Source organism: Chroicocephalus ridibundus, chromosome 5 (genome assembly GCF_963924245.1).
Source record: "Chroicocephalus ridibundus chromosome 5, bChrRid1.1, whole genome shotgun sequence".
NCBI classification, from domain to species: Eukaryota; Metazoa; Chordata; class Aves; order Charadriiformes; family Laridae; genus Chroicocephalus; species Chroicocephalus ridibundus.
Genome location: NC_086288.1, coordinates 56,482,163 through 56,503,735, shown reverse-complemented (window position 1 = coordinate 56,503,735; position 21,573 = coordinate 56,482,163). Strand labels below are relative to the sequence as shown.

Sequence of the window (21,573 nt, the reverse complement as noted above, 5' to 3'; positions counted from 1 at the left end):
TTATTAACTTAACAGTTGGACAAAGTAAGTGTGTGAAGCATCTGGGCAAGCAAGTCACCTTTTTTCTTCATGTAACTTGAATGGGACAAGGTGTAGTGGACATGTCAAAAGTTCTAGATTATTTATTTATTTTTTTTTAGTATGAAGGGAAAACATCAAGATCTATAGTAGAACAAACATGGTCAGCTCTACCTTTATTTTTTTCTCTGGTAGAATTACTTTATCGACAATACAGTAAAAATAACCATTGTTACTTAATTCTCTCGGTTTGATCCGAAACGTGCATTACACAGTAATAGCTGTAAAAGGCTTTTTATTAAGTCGTTATGGTATGTGGAATGCATAAAAAGCAATAAATTGTGTGCCAAATTTTTCTTTGCATTTAAAAACGTCAAGCTTACATTAAGATATTCAAAACATACCATGTTTGTATTTTCTAATAGGCATATGCTTTATTGAATGTAATTAATTCAATTCACATGTAACTTTTGACATTTTCACTCTGCGCAGAGTACAGAATAAGGATGCTGCTGCTTGTTGCTTATAATGTATAGAAGTACACATTTCAGAGGAGCGATAGCAAACCACACCATTCATATCAACATCTTTACAGAGGACATTTCAGATTTTACAAGATGGAAAGATCTGTCCCCCCAGAGTGTCCTACATAGAAATGATTCATTGATACATCTCCCCTTAAATTTAGGACAATAAAAACTTTAATGCACAAGTAAATACTGATGAGAAACAACTTGTTTTTCTCTCTTATAACAATAAATATTAAAAACCACTGAGCTTTACCATCTAGGAGAAAGAGATTGATTATACTTCTTGAAGTCAAAACCATTTTTTTCCTCTGATTTAAGAGGAGGGAATGTATTGATTCATCTGTGCAGTTGGTTTTGAGATCTTTTATTTTGCTCCCCATTTTAGTACTTTGAGTATTTTGGCTTTAATATTGTCTGTCCTTTGACTTTGTTCTGACATCTCAGAACATCTGTTTGATGGCACAGTCTGTTTGTGGTGTATTCTCTCTTTTCACCTAGAAGTAAAGCTTTTTAGTTGACTTTTTATCATTATTACTAAATCAACCTGATCTCTGCCTGGAGGAGTTTGAAAGGCGGAGGAGTTGAGCTCCTACACGTGCAAAGCGGTCCCTGTGTGCCGAAGTGGTGTCACTGCATTAACAGCCCGAGAGGGTGCCGATGCTTTTGCACAGTGACAGTTTCCTCTTGATCTGGTCTGCACGCTGGGAGCGGGACTTGGAACCTTCATCGCTGATGTGTGGGAGACTACGCTAAAACCATTGTCCTGTTTGGTTTTTTCCCTATGTGAGCTGGGCTCCAGCTTGTGGCTTTCTTACCGGCACTTTCAAAGGTTTCTGTGTTATTTGTGGGATTAAGTGGGGATTTATGTTCCATACAGGGATTTAAAATGAATGCTGTCAGCCCCCTCTGCACTAGTGGCTATGTACACAGGCTTAGTTATTGCAAAATATTTCCATCATAGCAGTATGAAAAAATGCATAGAATATACAGGTATGCTGTATACCCTGCTCCATAGAAAAAAATGTCAAAAGTTCTACAAACAAAGCATGTAAACAATATTAGACTTTTAATTAATTATCATACCAGTCCAGGAAAAGCAAGGAAAATGAACACATCACAAGGAAGAATAGGATCCATACTCTAAATCCAGCATTGTTTTTGATGGCCTGTGAGGAAAAGATTATCTCCGTTACCATCACCAGTAAACATATCCTAGAATTCCAACAGTGGCAACCCAGGATGGCTGTTAGTGGCTCCGCTCGTCCCTCCCACAGGAGAAAGAACAAAACTTGCTCTTAATTTCAGGTGAATAAAAGTCAGGTTGGCTGCACCTCTTTAGGTTGGTAACACTAAAGTTTCTCTCTAAATCTTAAAATAGGTCATTTAAAAAAAAAAAAAGCCCAAGATCACACACCATGGACATATACTCAAAACATTAATAACAACATCAAAACTTAAATGTTTAAAGGTTGGGTTTAAGTTCCAAAAGTGAAATTCTGTGATTAAAAATAATCAAGACCTTCGTCATTCTAATAAACACCTTCTGACTAAAACAAACCAAAACCTGACACCTGTATCTGGAGGTTTTACCTGACACTGGCAGTCCCCTGTTTCAGTCTCAGAGCAAGGGACCAGTATAGCAAGTATTTTTCTTGGATTTTTCCTTCACAGAATTGAGTCCGGCACACAGCAGGGGGCCTGTTTTTCATTTTTCAGCTTTACACATGGAATAGATTTTTTTTTTTTATGTGGTACCAACATTAACATGAGTGAGGAAGGTTTGTATTTATCACCTTTCTCTACTGTTTCTCAGTGTGGTTTAGGAAACAACTCTACCTACAAATGTAAAAAATGAAGCAAAAATAACTTCAGTTCATGCCGTGTTGTTGAATACTGATCTCTTAACTACGAACACGGGGGCACTCAGCTGACATCTCCGTACCCCCCAAGCAGCCTGTCTGAGGTGCTTAAGAACCACGATTTAAAAGCATATTAACTGCATGCTAGATTTAAGTCTTTAAAAAGCCAAACATCTTGCCCACCCTGTGCCATGCCACCATGCCTATTGGACAGCTGCTGAAAAGAATACTCCAGATATTCTACTCTACTTGAAGAAACGTGGAAATAAGTTTCAGATCAGAAATTTTAAGTCCTTAAGTTACGCTTGCTAACGTAGCTTTGATGCACTTTCCAGGAGAGCTGAGCAGTAGATATAACTCATCCTTGAGTTACGTATTCTGTGGTGCTTTCAGGAGGGAGAGGAAAAAAAGGAACTGAGCCACTTACTGAGTAGCCTAATTTAGGAACTGTGTGTTTTATTGAAATCTCAGTTCCTGAAAGAAAACATCATTTCGTTCTAATTAGAAAGACAATGGGATAGATTTGTTTACTAGGAGCACGCGAGATGCGTTCAGCATGGTAAAGAGACTCTTCTGCTAATGCTCAACATTTCTCCAGTTTCAACGATTTCAGCGCCGTCTTTTATTCTTAGTCTCCAATTTCTCCCACTTTTTTTTTTTTTTTAAACACATCACAGGTGCTTAAATGCATGCTAGGTGACCTTCGTGTACAAATCATGGTTAGCGAGACAAGCAAGCAAACCTCAGCTAGCTCGTACAGTTTTTCCAGCATCACGTCCTGCATCCCAGCAGACGCTGCACCTGCGCTGCAGCGAGCTTCTGCCTGCTGTTTAAAACAACTTCCAGGTTTGCCCAAGCGTTAAGAGAAACAAGTGAGTTTAAAAACCCAAGTCAGAGACCTTACCTCTCGTATGTCTTCGTTCCCTTCTTTGATATTCTCTGTTGCACCCACAACTAATTGATGGATATTGTCAATATCAGTTTCCTGTTAAAAAAAAAAAAAATCATCACTGTTTATCAATTTTAGGAAAAACACACTTGTAAGGACTTGGGGAACAAGCAGAACTCAAGAAGAAAATAAAATCCGGTATTATTAACATCTTAGTTTCAATGATGCGTGAGGTATACAAGCAATTAAGTTGTAATTTCTTTACCTGTGACTTTATGAGCCTGAACGGAGACCACCAAGATCACAGGAGGTCTCCCATTTATCTAGAATCAAATCTAACCTGTCTAATTGTTGCCAGCTCTTTTGGAAGAGGTGCCACCATTTACAGAGAATAGTGCATCCAACAGGACACTAATTCTGAGGCAGAGGCATCGCCCTGACACATCTGTTGCATTTTCCATTCCCAGTACACGCCGATAAGTAACAACACTAAATAATGTTGATTTTGCGTTTGAAAAACACACAAAAAAATCTTTTCCTTCACATTTGCATGAAAGATTCACTAATCTTACGTTTATATCTTGCATGCAACCAAGACCAAAATACCCCCCAGAAAACTGTCAAGCTGTATTTGCTCTGTAGTATTAAATTATACTGACCTGTTGCAAGACTTTTTCAGTGAATATCTCTTGCAATCTGGAGATTTCCACCACTTTTCCTTCGATTTGTCTTGGCAAAGAACAGAAACATTCTGTTAGAAACCAGGGCAAACATTTCCTGCTCCTGCAGATTCAGGCTGCAGGCCAGTAGGGGGGCTGTTCAGAAGGGCCGGCTGTTCGTAGCCGTGGGCCCTGCAGCAGTAGCCGCCATGAGTGCTCTGAGAATTCAGGGTTGGAAGTGGACCAGCCCACAGCCAAGCTCTGGGAAAGGCTCCAGCCGGGAAGTGGCTCCCTGCGAGAGCTTCACCTCACCTCTCTTCCTTCTTTCATCTAATGGGCAAGCTTTTAAAACTTAGATAAGCAAGACAGAACCTAAACCTTCCAAATTTAACCAAGACTATTTTGGATAGTTTGTGTGTCACTCAGAACCATTCCTTACACTGTGGGACAGCACAATGTGTAAACTCCTACAGTTCAACTCCTGGGCACTCCTGTTTTGTCCCCCCTCCTACCACAGCACCACCACTCGGGCAGCCGGGTGTTCCGCAGCAAATTCACTCTCCGCGGATGTTGCCCGGGGTCTGGCACTGGCACATGCCCGCACACATCCATCAAGGACCAGAAAACTCTACCTGACTTCATCAAAGAGATTATTCATTTCGCCAACAAGCCTCTGGTTCTCCTGTTCGAACTGGAAGAAAGAAATCGCACACGTGAGTTCACATGCTTGGACCCAGGGAACTTTCTTCAACCCCCCCACCCCTGACCGGCCGACTTCCACCCTTCCCTACAACCCATTTACAACTTCTCAGCTAAAATGATCTTACAGAATTACTAATACCGGCCTAAACGAACAATATGAATCTGCTTATTTGGAACCAGTCACTGCAACACTTGTCATTCTCCTCCCATTAACGAAACGAAGCCCAAAATATCTTGAAGATCTTCCTCAAGTTACTTTGCAGTAAGGAAAGAGATGGCAGATGAAATCTGTCCTTTTTTATTATTTCAGAAATTTGAGTGGGGAAAGCTTTCGTGCTTGTGAAAGCGTTTGATGCTCTTCGTGCTGTCCTTGTATTGTCATTCACGTTATTCGTGTGCTGCCCCTGGCATGAAGTTAAGAGCTTGTAGATTGCGCTACGATATGAAATATTTTGACATCTGGTACTTTATACTTCAGTTATTCCAGCAGACCTCTGCCATTTGAAACTCAGGAGTAATCAATGAAACATTTAAATACACTTTTAGCACTAAATTTTTCAAAATCCAAGCATAAATAGAAGCCTTTATAGAGGAAAGTAAGGTTTGACTTTTGAGATGTACTTGACTGTCGGATCATTCGGGGTTCGTTACAGAACGAGTGATCGCGCAGCAAGTATGACGACAGGCTTCGCTGAAACATCTGCGCAGCCACAACACGGCCGAGAAAGGTGTCCCGTGGTCGGAAACCGCATCCTAAGGACTGTGTTTTAGAAAGGAGCCGTGAGGACACCCCGAGCTGGGATTTTCAAGGTGCCCGAGTGAGTTGCATCCCGCAGCCTGGCAGCGGCCACCCACTGGTGAAAAGCCGGAGCGTGCGGCTCCCGGCCCCCCCAGCCCCTGGGCCAGCCCCGGCCCAAAGGCTCCTGCCAGGAAGGGTGACAATCCCGTACTGGGGGAAGGAGGGGAAGCGTATTCCCAGGTGTTCTGCCAATGAATCCTGCATGGGCAGAGCCCCGGTAAGAGCTTGGCCTTTGTGGTGTGGACCCAACCGGATGGATCTTTGCGCTTTTCTCACAAAGTTGGAAAAGACCTGGTCTATGCGGTTATATAGAAACAGCACATGGGATTTACGTTTCTGCTGAAATCATTGCCTGCTACGCGCCTCTGACAAACCCGAGTGAAACATGCGGCAGTGCGAATAGCAGAAAACAGGACGCAGAATGCAAAGAACTTGACGCAGGAGCGGTGCAAGACAGCAAGGCCTGTCTAGGTCAGTTAATCTCCTTATTTTGAACCAGCCTACAGAACGCGCCGGGATTTTGGCATCATTCAATCACGCTACAATTCCATTAGCAGTAAAAGCGCAGCAGTCCTCTCAGCCACCTTGCAAGGTCTCGTTGTCCTTTTCAAGGCAGAGCAGCGTGCTGTCAAAGATGAGAACGCCGGCAGAGCGGCACCACGTACAGGTCAGGCGCGGGCTGCAGGCGGTGCAGTAGGGGCTGCTCGCTCTCTGAGCACGCGCCCAACGCCTGAGCTTGCAAGAAAAGGAGGCGTTGCCCAGAGAATATAGCGAGTATTTGAAAACAACCTGTGCAAAAAGCAAAAGAAGGAAGGAGGGGGGGAAGAAGTCTGAATGGCAGAGAATTGTGGTAACAGAGGGGGGCGCGTTACATCAGTGAAAGGCGAATGGGCGTTTCGCTTTTAGAGCAGTCCTACCAAAATAGCTGAAAACGAAGCACTTGGTATTTCAAAGTAGTTTAAACAACAACCCAGTTCGTTATTAAGATGCAACATGAAAATCGGTGGCTATAAGATGACATACAGTTCATCTGACCCATAGCTTCTTTCACAGAGCCAGTCTGTCGGAGTACGTGAACTGCATTGTTACAGTGCTGCGTTTCGTAACCATCTTTGGCTCATGGCTGTGACCCCCCACCCTGCCCCACACGCGCCACCAGTGTCTCTATCCCAGGTCTTTTAAGTCCTTCCTTACACAGGTTGTGCAGCTCCTCGTGTGCATCGCTTTGGATGCCGATGTATCTGGAAATGATCCAGAATGTTCCAGCTGAAACTTCTGCCATACCAAGTACTTTGATAATACTCACACCGAGGAGAAATAGTGTGTCTGTGCTACACAGGGTGAGGTGGAAAAGATCTAGCGCAGCCACTGAGGAATTTGTCCTGCTCCTCTCTCCCCCCACATACAGAGTCCTAAGGAAGCGCTGCTGCTCGTCTGATGTCACAGTATGACATCATAGCTCACTGACCCCTTCTTCCTCCTGAGTTTTCTGGTAGATGAGTAAACTGAATCCCTCCACGGGAGCAGGTGATAGCGCTGGCTGAAGGGAGAGTGGCTGGCGGGAGCGGAGCGGGACCTCTGCGCTGCCACAGACCAACACAGAAAAGGAAGACAGCAAGAGAAGGCAAGCCACCCTTCATACCCGCCACCTTCACCCCCCTGCTCACACCCCGCACCATCGCCGCTGCCCCCCCCCGCTCTGTGCTCTAACAGTTCTCAGCTTGCTTCAGGCCCATCAGGACCTCAGAGAAACAGAACCTGACTCTCTGCCAATGGCAAATTAAATGTCAACTGGCATGACATGGGGGAAATGGGGACTGTGTTAAAAATCAGGAATTTGTAGGTTTAATTTGGCAGAAGTGAGTGTGAAATGACAGGTATGTTTAAAGAAGGGTAACAGTGAATCTCATAGAAAAAGGTTTAGTCTTCTGACATGGGCAATTTACGTCACGAAGAATAATGCAAAATTATTATTTCTTTTAAAATAGAAATTTCTTTTTGTACTAGAGATTCACTATCTACCTGATTGGCAAGAGCCGCTTTCTCTCCTTGGTTAAGGACTCCAGAGAGTCCAAGATCACAGAGGAGGAGGAGGGCTGTCAGGTACTGTCACCTTCACCGTGGGGCAGAGGCCTCAGGGAAGGACCAGCCCCGTGGGCCGAGGGGGAACAGAGAGGAACATGCTGCACAGCTCCCTGAAGCCCCACTGATTTCCACCCTAAAGATCCAACGGTTTTGTTAAATTAAAAAGTATCAGCGTTGCAACACATTCAAATGTCATTGTCACTGCAGTCTGTAGCGTCTCCTACAGAGCAGAGCATTTGTTAAAATATAATTGACTGGTACAGTGATATTTACTTCACAGCGGCGGATGGTTAGAGGTGTTTCATCCCTGCGCTCCTTTACGTTGGCACCACCGTATGTCTCCGGTTTTAGTAGAGTCACCCCAGAACAAAGCCGAGGAACAGAGCAATGAAACAGCCACGAGATTTAGCACCGAGTCACTGGTTGGTCCTTAAGTGACTAAATGAGGCCAGCAGGCTCTAATTGGTTTTTTGACTTCTGTAAGGATGAGTATTTCTATACAAATATTCAACGTCGAAAATTCCCTATTTTGCTGCCTTAGTAAAACTGAGATGGTAACTAATTTAGAACACAAATTTTCAATAAAGAAAGAGTGAATGATTTTAATCCCTTACAAATAGCACAAATCCATTTCAGGACGTATTCTTTAAAAAGTCCCTTTGATATTTAAAAACCTCCGCTGGCACGGATCGCCTTTTAAACTGCTAAATGATCTTTGCAATTTGAAATCACGGCTGATGGATGGCCTGGCGCAGAGAGCGGTAAGATATGCTAAAATGGTCAACTGAACAAAAGGTTCGAGCGCAGAACACATCATATTCCGGCGTGTCGCAAAGGGATTTACATGATGGGAACACAAGCCAAACTCTAGCAATCAGTACATACAGCTCAATGATTTATGGCTTTTAAAAGTCGCCTCTTTTATGCCAGTGAAATATTCTGTTATCAAAATAGAGCATAAAGTGACGAACTGCTTAAGATGTGGCTAAAAATCTAATGCATATTAGAAATAATCACAGTTCTGTTCTGCTGCCCATGAGATAAGTCGTTATATGTGCTGTACCTGAGTTTAAGACAAAACCAACCAAGCAAAAAAAGATGAAGTCAGGGAAAACGAGATATTTTCACAACTCAAACAGCAGAGCCAGATTTTTTCCCCACTCGATGCAACCACAAGACATCTGCTCACAATAACTATAAAAACCATTAATACACCTGTACGCAGAGTTATAAACTGAAATTTATTGTGCAAATCATCCAATAGCCTGCAACCACTTGGAACGACGTAAAGCTCGCTCCTGTGGGTAAAATACCGATCGAAGTCGCTGCTGTAGCAATACGATAGGGCTTTGATTCATTATTTTACCCACAGGAAGGATCACGGAACCCTGACTGACAATTGTTAAGTATGATTTGACACAACACATTCCAATTTAAAACCAACACAGCAGCTTCTACACTGTAACCTCCCCTCTTCTGAGAGCTGCGGGATTTTCTCAGTAACTTAAACGCAGCTGGCCTACGCTTCACAAATTGGATGTTCAAAAAGTAGAAATTAACTTCTCTGTAACAGTAAACGTAACGCAGAGGAGAAATAATTAACTGTCCTTTGAGTGAATAAATTAACAGAAGCTGTAAGGGTTTGTGATGTGTTTGTGAAAACCCTTTGATTCCTGCATTAAAAGCACAATGAAGTTATTAAATATTGCCATGTCAGCATGAAGGATTTGTGTGAGCAATGAAAAAAGCAACGCACGTTCAAATGCTCAAATGATTTCCAAGTTACACCTGTGTTTACACCTTGGACTCAAATGTACCTGAAAATGAGAATAATGGATCCAGTGACTTTAAAGTCTTGTTAGGAGTGAAATTATACAGTACCCAACTTTTACTAATAAAGGTCATCTCTTAGCTATAAGTTTCTTCAAAAATGCACTGAAAGAGCAGTTTCTCTATGGAATAGTCACCACATACATCCCTAGCCTTTGTAAATTAGCTCATTTTAGTGTTCATAAAACAACAAAAAAAACCCAACCCCTCCAAAAAAATCACATTAGGTCCAGAGAACAGAGGGATGGCTTGCTCAGCTCTGAGCATCAACGTCTTAGTAGCAACATTTTACGTTTGACGCCCTGCTGTGCGCATATAGGTATGACACAAACACAACTCTCTGTGTACGGTTTGAGAACTCCAATAATATGCAATCCAGTCCAATGGTAAAAGAAGTGACCCTCACTGGGGGACATTAACTATAATAACTTCCTATAACTAGAAAGAATCCGCTCACTTTCTACGTGACAACAGGCGGAGAAAGAAAAAAATGTCTGCGTCAACGCTGCCACGAACGCTGACTCACTTTTCTTTTACATCATGATAAATGTAGACTCCTTCCAAGGCGTAACGTGGCAGCAACTGATGGCTGTTAGTTTTCAGGAGAGGCAGAAAGCAAGCCTCCGTTTCTTCACAAGAGTGCCAGAAGCACAGACGGTGCGAGAAGCAGCTGAGATACGGCCAGCCCTGACTTGTGGTGGTGGCACGGCCAGAGCCTGCAGTGAGGCACAGCAGGAGGCAACGGCTCCGGGGGAGATGAGAACCACAGCGAGATGCAAGGGGAGATTCAGACATCCAGCTCAGAGCCAGCCTTCTGCAAAACTTAGAATAATTTATAAGCAGAGAGGAGGCTGTTCTAGCGGTAACTCCCCTTTGTATGCTTTTTTCCAATTCTGGTTTAGTTTTAGTACCAGTACTAAAACACAAGTACTGAGAGTACATAAAAATAAATTTTAAATGAAATTCACACATGGAAATTTAAGAATAAACTATAGCACAAGAGCAGTAATGATTTTTCAGTGTATTAATATACACAGGTCTTCAAATATGCTATTTGTATTTTGGTAGCATTTTGATCTTCTGCTTCTCTAACCAGTCTCGTAAATTTGTTGCTCTTTTCCCATGGAACAGGCCAGTGAACTTAAAGCTGAGATCTAAAGTCTCCAGCACGAGTCATTTTTCAAGGCTTAATCGTGGCACTGACATCAAGGCACCGACATCAAGGCACCTTTATATACTATAAGTTTTCTGGCAAACTGTAGGCAGAACTGCGTAAGCTAAGAGTAAGGATGTATTATAGTCTATCTGAGCTAAAAGTTTATTTAATTTGGAGCATCAGTGTTATTTTTACACCCCTGTTCACAGGGAGCACAACAGAAGTAAATCAGTGTAAAACAACAAGTTTAAAAAAATATAATGATAAAAAAAGCATAGCACAGGAGAGCTCTGAATGGGTAAAGAATAATAATGCATTTTTAAAAAATGTCTGTTAGTTCTCCCCTAGGAAGAGCTGTCTGAACGCCTGATAAGAAGCGGTTTAGGACTGCAGATTTAGGAGTCTGGAAATCCTTCAAAACATTACAATATGAACATAGATTTTTCTCTTACTTAGGCCCCTTCACAGGTCAATAAAGGGAACTTATTCCAGGGAAAAATTCAAATCCTCAGTGGGCAAAAATCAGCATTTTAAGATGTTCATCTTGATAATAGAAATAGAGAAAAACTCACAGAGTTCGTCAGCTCATCTAAATCGTGAGGTATCTGGGGCCTTACTCTAAAAAGGATAAAAGGATTTAATGAAAAAGAAATGTATTTATTCCCAAAGTACCATGGCAAGGGATGTAACACATTTAAAACTTAATTACAGTGTGAGGCCTAGAAAAAGCAATCCAACATTTAGTAGTCAGTTATTAGTGAGCCCTCTCAGAGCCGTTGTCTCCCATGCTTGTTTCCTCCTGATCCTCTGGAAGCTTACAGCAGGGGGGCTAATAATATTGTGCCTACACAGAGAAGAATGAAAATACGTAAAGAATTCTCTTTAAAAAGAAAACAGAAAGCAGGAGTAAGCCTTTCGATTTCAGGCTGGCACTCAAGAACAATATGAGAGCCTCAAGAGCAGCCTCTGAAGAACCTTTTCTCTTTGACAAACCTCACCGTAATTATGTGCAACTTACTCATCTCTGATGGGAAGAGCGATGCATATTGTGCTTGGGAACATCTCTCATCACTGCCAAGGAAGCTTCACACATTCATACTGCAGCAGCCCTTTCCCTTAGTGGAGCTCACCACTTTGAAAACAGCACATCTACTGGCTGGTTATAAATCAGTTTTTCTTTCTTTATATAAGAGATGACAATGTGTGCTAAGGTAGAGAGGTATTCTAAGAATTTTGAGCCATGTTCAAAATGGTAAATTTTAAAAATATCAAAAAATCTAACAGATAGGTTGTCGGCAAGCATGCCTATGTCAGAAATTTTGTAGTGTAGCAGTTCAACTGTAAGCAGAAATGGATCAAATAATAAATGTGCTGATAATCAGGAAATGCAGAAAAGGTAAAATGAATGAGATTCTGTTGTGACAGAAAGCTTGTAGCTATTCCTTCTAATAAACCAATCTGATTTTGATAATCCAAAAAAATAAAAAAGCAATAAAATGAAGTATAACGTCATAGTTATACTTCAAATAGTTTAACTATTTAAAGTGTGTTCTAGAAAGTCCAAGTAAAAAATGGCCAGCACTTTCTTCTTTCAGAAGTTTCATAATGCTTTTTCTAATGTTGCCTTGACTTCTATTGTTTCGTGACTAAAAAAAGCAATTAATAATTGTTGAAAAATAGTTACTAATAGTTACTAATTTCATGGCTCCATGTAAGTATTTTGTAGCAATTTTAAATACTAGCAGCTACCAGAAGAACCCAGAAACCATGTGCAAATGTATACCTTGTTATGGCATTATTCTCCATAAAATGAAAGCTGAAAATGAATTTGGGTGAACCTGTACTTTCTTAACACATATGAATACAGCAGAAAATATAATAAAACGGACGATAAGACACGAGATATACCTACCATTTGTATTTCTTCAGGTGACAGCTCATCTTCACCTTTGCCATCCCCCCATAATCCAAGGTTACTTTCGGTATCAGGCAGATTCCTGTCTGTAAAAGAGCCACCAAACACTTGAGACAATGCAGGACACTGAGTAGTGAAGTGAAAATCATTTTTTATCCATTTCAGAATGCTAATGAAATTGTTATATCTCAATTGAAATTCACTGAGATTCACCCTATATTTACAGCACAAAATTACACCAATAACCTTTAACTTCTAAACTGGGACAACAGCCTATGCATATGTTTAATTTTGTGAATTACAAGGAGTTGCACTAATATATTGATGGTGAAGGATGTAAAACAACTCACAAAACACTAAGACTTGTTAGGGCACAAAATACCGTAGCATTTGTCTTTTAACAGAATAAAACACATGATTTTCCAAATGCCAGTCTATTTGCAAACTATTGTCTTCCCATGCGACTTGACAGAACCACCAGCTCCTCATTCCAAAAGGTACAAACAGAATCTCAAAGACATTTTGAGCAAAGTTCAGTGGACGAACTATTTCCTCACACTGTTCAAACTGCATATTACAGTGCAAATCCTCCAGCACGCTGTGCAAGGGATCTTCCTGCGTGTAAGAGGAATCCGATCCCACAAACGAACCCCTACACATCACGGCTGCTTCAGTGATTTCAATAGTACTTCCCCTTTGATTGAAGCTAATCATCTGCGTAAATCTTAGCAGGAGCTGGGCATAAAAGATCATAAAAACGGCTATTTCTGGGATATTCCCTTCTGGAAGTTTTATTTTTAGGCTTAATTATATACTTCTGATTATAGATGAAGACGTTAGAATGGGAAAGACAAGAAAGTATGCTGCAGGAACCTACTGTTTCTGAAGCTGTTCTTGCGTCAGTGTTTGAAATCCTAACGGTGAGACTGCACTCTTGAGAAGGCCCCTCTTCTCCCCGCTGCCTGTCAACATTTTTACAAAACCCAAAAGAGGGATTTACACCACCCCACAGTGGATCAAAGCTGAACCTGCTTGATTCAATCAGATGCAGGTTGCAAATTAAAAATACAGAAAGATTTACTTTTTACTTTTTCATAGATTTCAGACTTCCTGTTTATGCCAGTCAATTTTTTCAGGCACTTACAAGTATTTTCAGTTGTTTTGTTATAACCTTCTAAACCTATTTTTTTTTTTCAATTGCATACGCAGCACTGCTGTGTCATCATTCAGATTCTCTTGGGAAGCCTCTGAAAGGAATAGTCCTATTTATAAACAAATATATGAAAAGGATTATAAACAGAATTTTCCCCCTTTATCCTTCAAGAGTGAAAACTCTTGAAAAATAAATATTATAAGAGCATTATTGTGTATGTCTCCTTTATAAATGTATATTTTGCTTCCCAACAACCAAACCAGGATATACAAACAATAACAATGTTACAAATGAGGGATGTGGATAAGGAATATAATAAATTAAAAAAAATAAAAATCCAACAAAACCAGATCTGTTCTTTCTTACAAGAAATAAAAACAAGAATATCTTTACAGATTGTTTAGAAAGGACTCAACTCTATGTTTTCCATGGAGCATCATGACTATTTCAAGCCTATTTCACAGAAACACAAAACTAATTTTCTTAGGTAATCAATGTATTTACATTATATCAAGATTACAATGAATTATTTACTGGATTCAAAGAAAAGAAGATAATTAGTTCATGGAGACAAGAAATAAGGTATATTCCTATTTTATCCCAGAGGAACCAATTACTTTCAGGAACTGTCAGCCCTGTTAAAAACCCAGCACCTGTACCCAATGTGATTGCTAATAAGCAAATATACTTATGGTAAGAGGTAAGTGAGAAACATGTATCTCCCCAGGGTTCCTCCTGTCCCTGCGGTACGTTTGTGGCTACTGGGAAAGTTGTTCTGCAGCTTTCATTGAGCTGACATTAATGCTTTTCTACAATTCATCCAGCAAAAGCCAAACTACGCTTCTTTTGCGGAAAGAGAAGTAGTTAACGCACGACGGAGGTACAAAGTAATGATCAAATCCTCTGAACCCTTTTCCATGCTGAAAGCATACAGCTGCTAAACTTATGGACCACTTCAAAAGCTACTCATCATTTACATTTATATCCATAAACAAAATGTCAAATTTGTAATATGCAAACAAATACTGTCAGCATGTAAAAGCAATCTCCAGAGAGACTATTTTCCTACCATGAGCCATGTCCGGTATAATCCTAATGTAAACAGGTGCTTTGCCTCAAAACAAAAGTAATCACATTTTGCTTTGGTTTCTGACCAAAAAAACCAGAGAAAACCCAAGTTGTGCTTCAGCACACTAAGTTGGACATTCAGCTGTTCAACCGTAACATTCAATTTCAGGACAGGACCGCAAGCTGCTCTCAGAAGAACTGTCTTTACAGCTGAGATATTTATGCAAGGAACCCAGGCATGCTGATGATGGCTAATTCATAAATACGAGTGATCACCATTCTCTAAACCACCAACATCCTGAGGATGAAATAGTTTATTTCTAAACATGGTGATTTCTTAAAAATTTGAAAAGTTACTTGTAAAAAAAAAATAAATTATCAAAGGCTACAAGATTTAAACGGAGCTTCTTGTTTCCTAGTCATCTCGTTCATGCTATTCCCATGCTTTGACAACCACCTACCAGCGAAGTCACAAGGCTGATTTCTATAAGCAGCAGCAACCAACACTTACACTTAGGTGAAGAATCACAGGCTGTGTGCATTTATAAACTGTTTCAGACAGATTTATTTTGACATACAAGTTTCATTGTTTTCTCAAAGCCTAGTCAGCAATCCCTCATAAGTGTTGCATCAGCATCACTTATGTGATGGGACCCCTACTTTCTAATTAAAAAAATTAAAGCATAAACTAATAAAAGTGAAAACTGGAGTACTCAAAATTAATGTGCAAGAAATAAAGCTTCATTTCTGTTTATTGCAGTGGTTTTCTGTGTCCAAGGCAACCAAAGAACAGCGTTTTCCACGGTGTGACACAGATTTTTGGAGCTAAAAATTCTAACGACATGATGTGGTGGGAGTGGGGACTTTCAGAGATTGCAGAGACGTTCTGTAACAAGGCGAGAGCACAGGGCAACAGAGATGCTACTACGCTGCCGCTTCTCTGCTGGCACTAGCTCACAGCTGCAAAACACTGATAACGGGTTAAGGTGAAACTCATCTATATGCCCGTGTGCTGCATCACTTAAGACATACTATAAAAACGTAGTAAGCACTAGAAATGACACATAATCAAAACCTTTACTCCTTACAACAAATTCAGTGGCAGGGATAAAAAAAAGCATACTGATAGGGCTGCAGGAGTACAAACTGGTTAGGAAGATAAGCAATGCCGTATCAGAAAATGAAACCGTTTGCCCGCCGGAGGTAATTCAGTATTAGAGTCTTCATCTAGAGATAGAGTACCCACTTCACATGAATCCACCCCTTGTATGGCCCTGAAGCCACCAAAAAGAGGAACTTTACTCTTTTAATAAAGATCACCAAAGAAACAATAACTGATTATCAGAATAATATGGCTATCCAGTGCATTTCTTCTATCTTGATGAAGTATTATCTTAATGTAGTGTCACATTTCATACAGTTTGTTTCTCTCCAAAAATAATTTTCACGCTGTAAATCACAGGGTTACCTTGGACTCTGCTAGACCAAGCGGGTGTCTGAAGCAGGAGAACTCAAGCCAGGGAAAGCAACTCCAGAAAATTAGAAACGAGATTTCTCTTTAGGTATGCAACCTGCAATTATCTGCATAGTGGTGGTACTCCAAAAGGCACTCTGCAATGAAGTTCTGCCAGCGTACTGGCAGGACAGACCGAAATGGCTAAGAGAAAGGACTTAACATCTCCTGGCCTCAGAAGCAGGCCACCAAAGAATCGGAAGCAGTGTTTGCAAGTTTCAGAATCACAGAATGGTTTGGGTTGGAAGGGACCTTAAAGATCACCTAGTTCCAACCCCCCTGCCCTGGGCAGGGACACCTCCCACTAGACCAGGCTGCTCAAAGCCCCATCCAGCCTGGCCTTGAACACTTCCAGGGATGGGGCATCCACAACTTCTCTGGGCAACCTGTTCCAGTGCCTCACCCTTCCTAGTATCTAATCTAAATCTACCCGCTTTTAGTTTAAAACTGTTACCCCTCGTCCTACTGCTACACTCCCTGAAAGAGTCCCTCTCCACCTTTTCTGTGGGCCCCCTTTAAGTACTAGAAGGCTGCTATAAGGTCTCCCAGGAGCCAGCCTCCCCCGGCCAACCTCCATTTATATGCGGAGCGTGACATGGGTGGTACAGAATATTCCTATTGGCCATTCCATTGTTCTGTCTGTGCTCCTTCTCAGCTTCTGTGGGAAGCTGAAAAGAGTCCTTGAAAATTATAAAACATCACTTGGCAACAAATAAACAAATACACATGATTGATTGACATTTTTTTCACAGCAATCACTAGAAAGAAAATTAACTGTTTCCCAGCTGAAACCAGGACAATCAATAGTGACAAAAATAAATAAACGGAAAGAGTTAACACGGAGTTTATGGAGAGGATGAGGAATCCAGCAAGGCATAAGACACTTCTATCTGGTTGGAAAAAGCATGTAAAAAAGTTGAAGATTTTGCTTCCTCAGTCTCACAATGTGCTTCACAAAAGCGTGATCAACTCAGAGAAGATGAAAATAGAAAAGGTGTCAGTCACAGGAACAGGCCTTTGTGATGTGAAGGAAATACTATTGACCAGACAGGCCTTGCCACAAAAGGTAAAATATAACTACGTTTTATTCTTACCTTTGCTTTCCTCAGCAGAAAGCTTTTCTTCAGAATCATCTGAAGGATTCTGTGAAGATTTTTCCGGGGAAAGAGGTGATTTGGACACATTGCTCTGCTCCGGTTCAAGTCTGGACCTAGAAGCACAAGAGCCTATAATTTAACTGATTTATTCCACAGTTGAATTTCTCTAAAATAAGAGCAAGCACAGATTGCTAAATTCGACACTTTAACTCTTGCAAACTTCACATTAAAGGTTTCCCAGTCAAGATACAAAATGTACTTAGCAACTTTCACTGAAATATTATTACAAAAGCAAAGAGGGCACGAATAGTATTCCTGAACAAAGCACATTACATGTTCAGAGTTGGGGAGAATTTTGAAGGCTATAGCATAAAAACACAGATATTTTATTAAACTTCCTTTCAAAAATCCAGTGTATTGAAATATATACATTTAAAAAACCAAAACAACCAACATTTTGGTCATACTGAAAATTCTTTTTAGTAGCAACGGCTAACACCACTACTTTTTTTTTTCAAGTAGTAATTACAATTTTACTTTATATTGTTAATTATCATAAAGGAAAAGTAAGAAAATACAATAGAATCACCTTTTTCCTGAAACAGCTATTTTTCTTTAACTAGCTTTAAAGAATAATTTAAACAGGATGAAACTGATCCTTCCTCGTCTGCCAAAAGACACTTCAGAAGCAAGGAAAAGAAAAAAACATATGCAGTGGACAGATATATACTACGATTAAGTTCCTGCTATGTAATTTTAATACAAAGACAATGTAAAAAATGAGGCATATTCATGGATTATATATTAAGTACTTGTCAAGTACGTTTCACTGTGGCACCAAAAAAGTTTAAAATTAGTGTCAACATATTTTTTGCAGTAAACTTCTCTGGTTTATCATTGTCTACAATGAATTCTATAACTGCAACGTAGTGGACAGTTAAATGTTTATTAATTACGCTGTTAGAGAAGCTAAAGAACAAAAAACCCAAAAGCAATGGGCTGAATCACCTGCCGTGCCACCTTCATCACTTCCTCCCCTCTTAAATGCAATCAACAGTTAATCTCATTATAATCTGTAATTTTCCCCTGCTGCTTAACAGAAGGTGTTGCATTGTGTGTTCCTTTCCTTCTTTGTATTGTGTCTAAGTTCTAACCCATAATTAGAAAATTCTGAGAAAAACAGAATATAATGCATTAGTCATCACTGAACAACTGTTATTTAAACAAGAAAAAGCTGTAACAGTGAACCTTTCTTAGTTCTAATAACTCTGCAAGTACTGGCCTTTTGGTAATTTTACAAAAAAATAACTCTTCTTCTCTCATCTACTTCCTCTCAAGTCCCAAATTTGCCTAATAATGAGTAAAAGACGACTTATCTGGATGTCCATGCAGTTCAAATAATAGTTTTGATACTGAGAAAACACCAGTTCCCCAGATAATAAAAACATCAGCTTGATTTGAATAACTGCATACATAATTCACAAGATATTCTAATGGCAAAAGAAGTTTAAAATTGAAATCAAATATAATTTTGGATACTAATAAACATAAAAACTGAAAATCACAACCTTTACAGAAAAAAAAGCTATTTGTGTTTTTATTTCTCAACTTTTCATTCTGGGGAACCAGTCCTATGTAATTGGCAGAACTTGGCAGAATCAAAAATTATGAGTTAATAATTAAAGGCAACTTACGTAAGAAAATTATAACACTCAGTCGATTTGTTGAAGAGCTTAGGATGTTTATCAATATAAAAGGAAACATGATGAAGTGTATTTCTACTGCAGACACCTTTCAGTATTGCCTGAGACACACATATTTTAAGTTGACTAAATTGCAGGAAAGAAGATGTGCACTAGGATTAATTTACTTTTAAAGAAATTTATTCCTTTATTGTTTGTTGTCCTTACTTTGCACTAATCTACAAAGTTTTCAATTAAAAATGAACAAAATGCTTGGGATGCACTATATAAAGAAAGCCTAGTTCTTTTAAGTAATGGAACGCATTCTTATTATCACATTGAGCGTCTGCTGAAATCCTTGGGGAAATTATGAATCAACATGAAAAATATCACAGAGTTTGTTTCTGTATGTTTTTTCAGAGAAGTTACGGGAGTTACAAAAATACCACTGCCTTACTTTTCTCTCATTACTTCCTACCAAATTTCAGAACTGGTCTGGGGTATCTTGTTTACTTGGTTTTGGCTTGTACTACTTACTATTAATGTCTCAGGAGGATACATCTCAGTGAATCTAACTGTGCTTAATCATGCTGAATCAACCTGAATATAATGCACTTATGGACTTCTGAAAACTTCTGTCTAATGTCAACGTAAATAGCTGATCAAGCCAAACACCAAACTGAAAAGCAGCATCGAGTCTTGGAAAAAAAAAATCAAGAATTTATGTATTGATATGTATGTTCTATAATTTGTTCTTTTTAAATCAAAATGTACATAACTGAACTTAAGGTTAGAATTCAAATAATGCAGATTGAGAAGACATGGCAAGTCCTTCAGGTATTAAATAAATTGCAAACCTTTTCACTCCCCCTGTCATTCTTACACCTGGGAGCGTGCAGAAAAAGAAACTTGAAAAAGTATGTTTTTTGATACTCAACTGGTAAAAAACCCAGACAAACCAACCAAACCAAAAAGCCAGCAAGTACATCATCTTGATCTTCTACTAGACATTGCCACCTCTACATTAGCAGCCTGAATGTATGCTACGATTGGAAATAGAAACTCTTTTGTTTTAGTTAAGAAGTTGCATTCAAGATTTTTATTTTAATCATGTTTCTACTTGCCACAAAGACCCGCCATCTCAAGTAGCATTTATTCACAACATAATAACTTGCTTTAGCAGATAGATAGTGGCTTAAAAAAAAAACAAACCAAACAAAAACCAAAAAAACACTCTCTTTGCCTCTGTAATAATATTTCAGTAAAGTAGTTAAGTGCTAAGTACATTTTGCATCTTGACTGGGAAACCTTTAATGTGAAGTTTGCAAGAATTAAAGCGTCTCTTTTACCTAAACATCTAGACAGTAGCCTAAATAGCATCTTTGAGACCTATGACCTATGTCCTTCTAAATTATTTTATGCAGAATATTACTTAATGGGACACACAAAAACACTTTGTTGCATCTGTAGAAGTTCAATAGGTTTATTAACCCATATTTTACTGATCTGATGCTTTAATCATTTATGTAAATGAGAAGTAAAACACTATACTGGCACTCTGCCATTTACAGATTTAACTTCACATGCCAGAAGTGTAAAAGAGTCCTGGAATGCACCCACTGACAGCAAAAGTTGCTCATCCAACTACAGATTTCCACTAAAACGATCTCTTTAGAATCTAAACATGAATAATAGTTTTGTTGACAGTCCTACAAACAAAAGGCAGAGTTAAACTATTTTTTGACACTACTTACAGTCTCTTCTTATCTATTACTCGCTTAACACGGATGGCTCTTTGTTCAGAATACAGCTTACACACTCCTGTTCAAGATTGCAGCAAACAAAACTTCAGGTTAGAAAAGCATGATTTCTTTCTTGGAAAATAAAATCATTCATTTTTAACCATTCAATAAATACTAATTACTTTTTAAGTAATCTTCAATGAAGTCCAAGACAGCTGTTCTATGCTCCTTTACCTGAGCAGACTGGACACCCTTGTGTGCTGAGAAAAAAAAAAGAGATATAACACAATCTTTTAACTTCTTACTGAATTGCACAAAAGTTTGTGTTTTCAGTTGATAGGCAAGTTATATTGACAAGCCTATTAACAATTTATATTACATATTAGTATTTATTTTAAACATAGCTATATTTAAATATAGGTTCTGTAAACCAGCAAATCATTACAACGACCAAAAGCTGAAAACAACTAGTGCCTTACAATATTTATGTTATTGATTTTTTACCTATGCCACTGACTCATATCAATTAAATTGTATGAGGTTTAATAAGGCCAAGTGCCAGGTCCTGCATTTCGGTCACAACAACCCCAAGCAACGCTACAGGCTTGGGGAAGAGTGGCTGGAAAGCTGCCCAGCAGAAAAGGACCTGGGGGTGCTGGTGGACGGCCAGCTTAAGATGAGCCAGCAGTGTGCCCAGGTGGCCAGGAAGACCAACAGCATAGTTGTGTGTAGTGTAGAATAGTGTGGCCAGCAGGAGCAGGGAAGTGATCGTGCCTCTGTACTCGGCACTGGAGAGGCCTCACCTCGAATACTGTGTTCAGTTCTGGGCCCCTCTGTACCAGAGGGACATTGAAGTGCTGGAGCGTGTCCAGAGGA

At 39.7% G+C, this 21,573-nt stretch overlaps 1 protein-coding gene across 1 annotated transcript in view; it reads right to left on the bottom strand.

Moving 5' to 3' along the window:
- Window positions 1–20: 20 nt before the first annotated feature.
- STX18 (syntaxin 18) overlaps window positions 21–21,573 on the bottom strand; it is a 71,473-nt gene continuing 49,920 nt past the window's right edge. The window contains exons 4-11 of the mRNA XM_063335291.1: window positions 20,880–20,957; window positions 20,710–20,776; window positions 17,271–17,386; window positions 12,440–12,528; window positions 4,588–4,646; window positions 3,956–4,025; window positions 3,312–3,392; window positions 21–1,714 (exon numbers count right to left, since the gene is read on the bottom strand). Coding sequence (XP_063191361.1) covers window positions 1,619–1,714; window positions 3,312–3,392; window positions 3,956–4,025; window positions 4,588–4,646; window positions 12,440–12,528; window positions 17,271–17,386; window positions 20,710–20,776; window positions 20,880–20,957 — 656 coding nt within the window. The 3' untranslated portion in view covers window positions 21–1,618. The remainder of the gene's footprint in view (window positions 1,715–3,311; window positions 3,393–3,955; window positions 4,026–4,587; window positions 4,647–12,439; window positions 12,529–17,270; window positions 17,387–20,709; window positions 20,777–20,879; window positions 20,958–21,573) is intronic.